Genomic DNA, 7534 nt, shown 5'->3' on the forward strand with positions numbered 1-7534 from the left:
TTAGAGAGGCTGTAATTTTTACTCTGCCTGCCTTATGGAGTGCCTGTGAAGAAATGAGATGTTTGTTAAAAGGGGGAACCAAATATTTACTTATTTTATACAAAAACTGGGGTTAAGTCCTGAGGGGAATTTTTTTTTTTTTAAGATGAACTCTTCCCACAAAGGGCTCAGTTTATTAGAGATTAATCATAGAATCTCAGTTGTAAGGAACTACAGAAGTTGTCTAATCAATTTCGTATCTAAGGAGGACATACAGTCCTAAGGAGGACTTCAAGCTTCTGCTTTAAGGATCTCCACTGGCTGGAAACTCACTATAAGTCAGTCCATTCCACTTTGAGGCAACTATAACGGGAATTTTATTTTGTCTTCTTTTGTCTAGCCAAAAGCTGCAATTGTTACAGCTCTACTGTTGCTCCTAGTTCTGCCTTCTGTAGCCGTATTGAAACAAATCTAATTCCTTTTCCATGTGACAGTCCTTCAAACACTTGAAAGCAGCATTTATATTCCCCCCACTTCAGTCTTTAAATATCTCCAGTTCCTTTGATTTTTTTCCCTTGTTTTGAACATTACATTTTGTATTAATGCAGCCTAAAATTGCACCAGCTCTTTTTTTGGCTTCAACCATCACACTGTCAACATTGAAGTTCACGAAAATAAAACTTTAAAATTTTTCATTTATTAAACTAGTATCTATTTAGCTATGTAATAATAATTTGGGGGGGTTACAATCCCTTCAGACCCCTCCCTGACCCACCTTTCCGAGTTCCATAAACTTTCTCCCTTTCACACAGAGGATTATAAAGTCTGCCTCTTTTTGTTCCTTGCATACAGTCTATGTATTCAGTGTATCACAAATGCCATACAGCAGAGCATAGACAGCCAATCTCTGTGCCTTGTGCCATGATCTTCTCCTTTCCCTCACAACGCCTTGAATGCATTCCTTCCTCACTCATGCTTCTTCGGCCTCTAGCTTCCATTAAAGCTTTGTTCAAATGCCCTCTTCTAAAGGAAGCCTTTCCTAATTCTCCTATCATTAGTAACTCCCCCTGAAGTGCTATCCCACTTACTTTGTTTATGGATCCTGGGGCAGCTATTCAAATCTCACCTCGGACACTTGACACTCACTAGCTGTGTGAGCTTGGGCAAGTCACTTAACCCCAATTACCTCATCCTGGGTCATCTCCAGTCATCCTGATGAATATCTGGTCACTGGATTCAGATGGCTCTGGAGGAGAAGTGAGGCTGGTGACCTGCACACCCCTCCCTCACTCAAAACAAAGTCATCTCTCTGATGGCATGGTCTTCTTTGGCAACGAAGGACAAACACACACACACACACACACACACACACACACACACACATTTATTTAGCACTGTGATAGGCGCTGGGAATACAAGTATGAGAAGGAAACAATCCCTGCTCACATGACACTTAACATAAAATGTGTTGAATTACATCTTCATCCTGTACTTGTGTAGCTGATCTTTTTGAATCAAAGTGTAGAACTGTATGTATATCTCTATTCTCTACTATTCTTATTAAGTTAAAAGACTAAGAAGGTGCAGATTCCATCATAGAGCATGCTAGGTGTTCTTTCAGCTTTGTTGTCCTCAAATTGGATAACATGGTGTCTGTGATAAACATTCGTCCAAGTATTTAACTTTAATGGATCTGTGACCTGTGAGGGTCATACATAGTCCAGCCGTGCTTTGAACTGTGTGCTTCTTATGCATCTCTTCTCAGAGATCCAGGGTGCTTGAGGCCTTCCTTTCTAGGTCCTTTAACATTCCATGGGTATTCCAGTGCAGTACTCAGGCTATGAATCTCTTCTCATTCACTGCTGGCTAACCTCCATTTCTTGGTTAACATATTTTTTTAATCACTTTTTAGATAACATTAGTTGCCTTAATATACTGCGGCATATTATCTGCCCTTTGTGTCTCTAGTGGCCTAGTACCAGTGGGTCATTGGCAGTTTTGATTCCTTAGAGATTCTGATGTTTCATGGCTCAATGCCATTTAGAATCACTGGAAACATATTGGTGTTTTTAAAAAAATAGTTTTTTGTTTCAGGAAGTATTTGGCATTGTTGACAAAAGCACTGCAGTTTTCCAAGTACAATCCAGGCCATTCTTTTCCTCCTAATCCTTTCTGGGCTTGGTTCATTGTCTGCTCTCTCTGCCCAAACTGATGCTGCTATACTGATGGACTAACTCACTCTATCCCGCTGCATATCATGGTCTGGCATCCTTCACTCATTTTATGTGTGGATTACTAGGCTAAACTCTTATTAAGAAGCTTCTGTCTGCATGTGTAATATTCTGGGATAATTATAGGATCATTGAATCATTCTGTGTTGTCTCTGTATTAGTCTTATGTCATCTTAACATTTGCATAGTGAAGCATATGTTGGAAGGAAGATCTTAAGGCTATGTAGACATGTCAAATGCTTTTTTAAAAAACTTGATGTATTTTGTTTTGATATAACAGGCATCCCAAGAAACCTACATTACTAAATGCATTCCCCAAAAACATTTAGGCAAAACAGCATGAATAAGGCTGATACTCCATACCACTCCCTTAAACTTCCCTGTTTCTGTTGAGGGCCACTGTCCTTTTAGTCACTCAGATTCTTTAGGCCTTGACTCTCCACTCCCTTCCCCAAATAGCCTGTTTTCAAGTCTCAGTGAATCTACCATAATTTTTTCTGGGCTTGGTTCATTGTCTGCTCTCTCCCCAAATTACGTGTACTGATGGATTAACTCAACAGTCTGTGCTGCTGCATCCTGGTCTGGCATCCTTCCCCCACTTTATGTGTGGATTCCTTAAAATCTGTCTACTTTTTTCTACTCCAGCACCCACCTCTATATTTTTGGATATGTGGTAGCCTCTTTGTTGGAATCTCTGCTTCCAATTTCTCCTCTTGATCTCTCTTTCCCACAAATCCTAAAATAATTTTCCTAAAGCAAAAGCCTAACCATATCCCTCTCCTGCTTGAAGACCTTCATTGTCTCCTCATTGTCTCTGGGGTGAAATGTCAGTGCCCTGGCTTGACATTTAAAGCCCTTCCCAGTCTGCATTTAGACTCGTTTTTTAGACTTATTCCACATTACCTCCTTTTACACACTCTATTTTCCAGCCAAACTGATTTGCTGTTCTCCAGATTTGCACTGTCTCCCACCTCCACACCTTTGCACAGACTGTTCTCTATTATTTTTGGTTCTTAGAGAAATACAGAATTAAAGTTTGGGTAGATTATCTGCCTTCAAAAACCTTAACTTTGGTGATAAACATGCAATTAATCTGTTCAGAGAAAAGCATGGAACTAACATAATTCAATAATTAGATTGAAGAATAGGTTGGGAATTCTGTATTTTGTGGAATATGTGGAAATATGGAGTACTTGCTAGAAAAGTCACAGACACTGAATTAATGATTTTTTTTATTAATATGACAGATTTTGGACTTCAAGAGCCAGATTGGCCACCAGCTAAGAAATGAAAAGAGGGAGGGAAATCCTAGTGTTAATTACAGAACTAACCAAGTAAAACTTTTTAGCTATACAGACAATTCTCATTTTATGTAAATTCATATTTCCTAAATTTGACTTGACATAAAGAATTCTGAAATTTGCATTCCAAAAAAACACATCAATAACTTTACTGTACAGTACTTTGCTTTCCTGCTCTCCTCCCTTGCCTTGGCTCAGCACTTCTGGCCTCGAACTCTCTTCTCCCCTTAAAAAAACCTTGCAAAACCCAGTCCCTCCATGTGAAAGCTATGAGACCACCACCTTAACCACCACCACAGGATTGGGAGCTTGGCTTGAGACCTCTGGCACCAAGAAAGAAGACCTTTGCCCCACTCTGCCTTCTGTGTCTGTGCTATGAGTCTGTCTTTGGCCCCTGAATGTCACTCATCCACCCCTGTCCTGTGTCTGTATCTGTCTGTGTCCACCCCCCTGTGTCTGCCCCATGCATCTTCTTCCTCTTGCTTCAGGAGCTTGGCTGGCTCTGGCCCCCACAGAGCTTTGAACCATGTACCAGCTCCTTCCCTTCACAGGTTCGTGGCTCCTTTCCTCCCTCCCTTCCCCATTGCTGCAGGCAGATTCACATCACATACTAGAGGTTTGTGAGATGAGGTCCACTTATGAAAAGGGAGAACTGTCTGTCTCTGAAAAGAACAAGTGGAGGCAGCTTCGTGGAATGAACATTTGACTCTAATGTGCTTCACTGTCTGGTGTTAGTACAGTTTAAAAATATCTCTCTTTGGCTGAACAGACCGACTCAACAGAATGACGACACTTTCCTATTGATTTTGTTCTTGTATAGCCTGATACTCTTCCTATCAGTGTCTAATGTTTACTAATTATGAAAATAGCGAACTTTGTCACTTTATAAGACCTTGTAACAGTCTCTCTGTGGTTTTTCATCCCAGATGCTTGTAGATAATGCCAAAGTCCATGGAGATATCAGAGCACTAGAACTGAATCAGAAGTTGTCGTCGTCATCGTCATCATCAAAATGACAGGGATTGGTTATATTCGTTGAATTAAAAGAAACCATCAGTGGAATTGAGGAACAAATCCAGTCTTTCTCCCAAAGCACCATTCGGAGGCCCTCCACCTCCCTCGCTATTCTACTTTTAATCCAGAACCATTTATATAAATATTCTCTCCCCATACCACCTTGAGGTGGAATCTCTCAGAAACCCCTTGCCTGTCTTTAATTTGGAAAATTCTCGTTCTTTCTATTCAAGAGAAAAGTTTGCAGTGAGAAGAAAATATACTTGCCTGTCTAGTTCTGCAGCAGCAGCTAAGAAGAATGCATGAATAATGTTTTTTTGTGTCTTCAGTGCTACAGAACACTTTTTGCAATAAAGCCTTAATAACCATCCTCTAAATGATATGCAAAGACATAAAGAAATTAGCACAATTCAGATGTTTTATTGTAACATGCTTCTATGTGATATGTCCTGACAATTGTAAGATAATTACTTTTATACGCAGTAGAATTCAGTACAACCCCAAGCAAAAGCTAAGTAATACAAGCATTTAAACTATTTTGTTACAAGTTCATATTGGATTCTGTGCAAGAAGCATAAGTGTAAAGGTGCAGATGCATCTTAAATTGCTACTATGTACGTATGTATACATATACATATGTATGTGTGTGTGTGTGTGTGTGCGTATGTATATATATTTAGTAATCCTTAGATCTGTGGCTGTTTTAAATTGTTCACTTGAAAGAATTTTTGAAGACTTTTTTTTTTTTTTTGGTGGGTCAGGGTTAGGGTGGGGTAGGAAGCATGACTGCTTACGAATATCTAATCATGACAATTTCTTGACTTTGTGAAGGCAAGTATTCTTCCTTAAATGAAATAAAACCATGGCCTGTTTTTAGCACCATGAGCCGATGATCTCAGAGTGTCATATTTAGAAATTTGAAATATTAGATGTTTCCATTATTTTCATTTGCTTAGGTTTTATACTTTTGTGGAAAGTATATTTGCATTTTTAAAGTATTTATTTTAAGCAATTCAGTTTCCTTATTCCTTTATATTCTTGCTTTTAAAAATGTTTTACCTATTTGCTGACATTTCATTTATTTTAGTTATCTATGTAATTCTACCAATCATGTACTAAATATGGCAGTACTATAGATGTAATTTTCCAAGTCAACAGGCTTACATTATTTTATGTGAAGTGCTATGAATTAATGTTGAATTTCTGAATTACAAATTGTACTTCAGTAAGAGCAACTTTTTATTGCGAATTTGTATACAGTGCTATATTACTAATAAAGACTGAAGGATAAAGTGGTAAAAATGATATCAATTATATTGCAAAAACTTTAGAGTCAACCCAAGAAATTCTGCTTTTGGCAGAAAAGTTTAATTCAGCACTCTCCTCTACTCAGGTTCCTTTCAGCCCTTTGACTTTAAGAACTTCTTCAGTAACGTCTTCGAAGGACATTGTGGATTCACTGTGCTGAGATCCCATAAATTCATGTTATAGTCTAAATGTTGGATAAATATCTATTAAAAATATAAACCATTACCCTCCACTGGAGTATAAAATATCCTCTTATTAAAAGGCATATTTAGAATGTACAAAACATGATTTGGAGGTGAAATTAAGCTTTAAACTAGTTCAATCCCCTCCTTTTATCAGAGGAAGAAACAGGCCCCAAAAGATGAAATGACCTGTCCCCAAGCCTATACCTATAGTAGAAAGCAGAAGCAAGATTTGGATCCAGGGCTTCTGACTTTGCAGAGTAGTGAGGGTTAGTATAGGATCATAGGTCTGAAGCTGGAAGAGACCTCAGAAATTATTTAACTCCCTTGTATTTTATGAATGAAGATGGCCAAGGAAGTTAAGTTGACTTGCCCGTAATCACACAATTGATTGGTTGTTGTCCTTTGTTCTCAGAGAAGACCAAAATGACATCACTGTGATAAAGTGAAGTTTCAGTGTGTCCAGCTGTGGTTGATCAGACCAATATGAACTTGGAATGCTGTACCACAGATTAGGTGCAGATTGTCTGTGTGAACATTTAAGGTGGATACTCCAAATCTGTGCATCCTACATTTCCTTTGTGCTGTCTTAATTCTGCTTCACTCATAGAGCACAGCACCCTTTTTGATGTGGGCACTCCATGCCAAGCAGTCCTGTGCCAGTGTTTCCCATGTTGGCACAATCAAATCCAAAGTTCTTGAGAGAGACCTTGAGAATGTCCTTGTATCGCTTCTGACCATCATGTGATTGCCTGCCCCATGTGAGTTCTCCATAAAATAGTCTTTTTAGCAAGTGTACCTTTTGCATGCAAGCAATGTGGCCAGCCCATCGGAGTTACACTCAAGCATAGTTTGAAAGCTTGGCAGTTTCGTTTGAGTAAGGACCATTCTATAAAGGTAAAGGAAATAGACTGTCCTGCGACAATCACAGGAGAGTCTCTCTGTTAGTCATTGCTGGTACGATTCTTGGTAGAGTCCTTAATAGGTTGATCCTTCACCTGGAAGGTGGTCATATACCTGACAGCCAGTGTGGCTTCAGAAAGGGCTGAGGAACAGTCGATAGGTGTTTGCTGCCCAACAAGTCCAGGAGAAATGACAGGAGCAGAACAGAGGTCTGTACACAATGCTTGTAGATCTGATCAAGGCCTTTGGCACTGTTAGTTGTGAGGGCTTATGGAAAATTATGTCAAAATTTGGTTGCCCCAAGAAGTTCATCAGTATTGTACGTCAATTTAATGATGGCATGTTTGCCCAGGTTCTGGATAATGGACAATGCTCTCGTGCTACACCCAGTCATCAATGGAGTGAAACAGGGCTGTGTGCTTGCTCCCATGCTTTTTAGCATGATGTTGTCAGCCATGTTGTCAAATGCTTTCCATGAGGATGAACATGGCATCAAAGTCAACTATCATACTGGTAGTAAATTCTTCAATTTGAAAAGGCTCCGAGCCAAGACCAAAGTGGAGGGAATTACACAGTAAGTGTCAAAGGTAGGATGTAAACCTAGGTCCTCTGACTT

At 39.3% G+C, this 7534-nt stretch overlaps 1 protein-coding gene across 6 annotated transcripts in view; it reads left to right on the forward strand.

Moving 5' to 3' along the window:
• SKIC3 (SKI3 subunit of superkiller complex) overlaps window positions 1-5830 on the forward strand; it is a 112186-nt gene extending 106356 nt beyond the window's left edge. For all 6 annotated transcript variants that reach the window (XM_072606093.1, XM_072606096.1, XM_072606092.1 and 3 more), the window contains one exon: window positions 4438-5830. In XM_072606093.1, coding sequence (XP_072462194.1) covers window positions 4438-4527 — 90 coding nt within the window. In that variant the 3' untranslated portion in view covers window positions 4528-5830. The remainder of the gene's footprint in view (window positions 1-4437) is intronic.
• The last annotated feature ends 1704 nt before the right edge of the window (window positions 5831-7534 follow it).

The sequence above is a fragment of the Notamacropus eugenii genome, chromosome 4 (genome assembly GCF_028372415.1).
Source record: "Notamacropus eugenii isolate mMacEug1 chromosome 4, mMacEug1.pri_v2, whole genome shotgun sequence".
NCBI lineage: Eukaryota > Metazoa > Chordata > Mammalia > Diprotodontia > Macropodidae > Notamacropus > Notamacropus eugenii.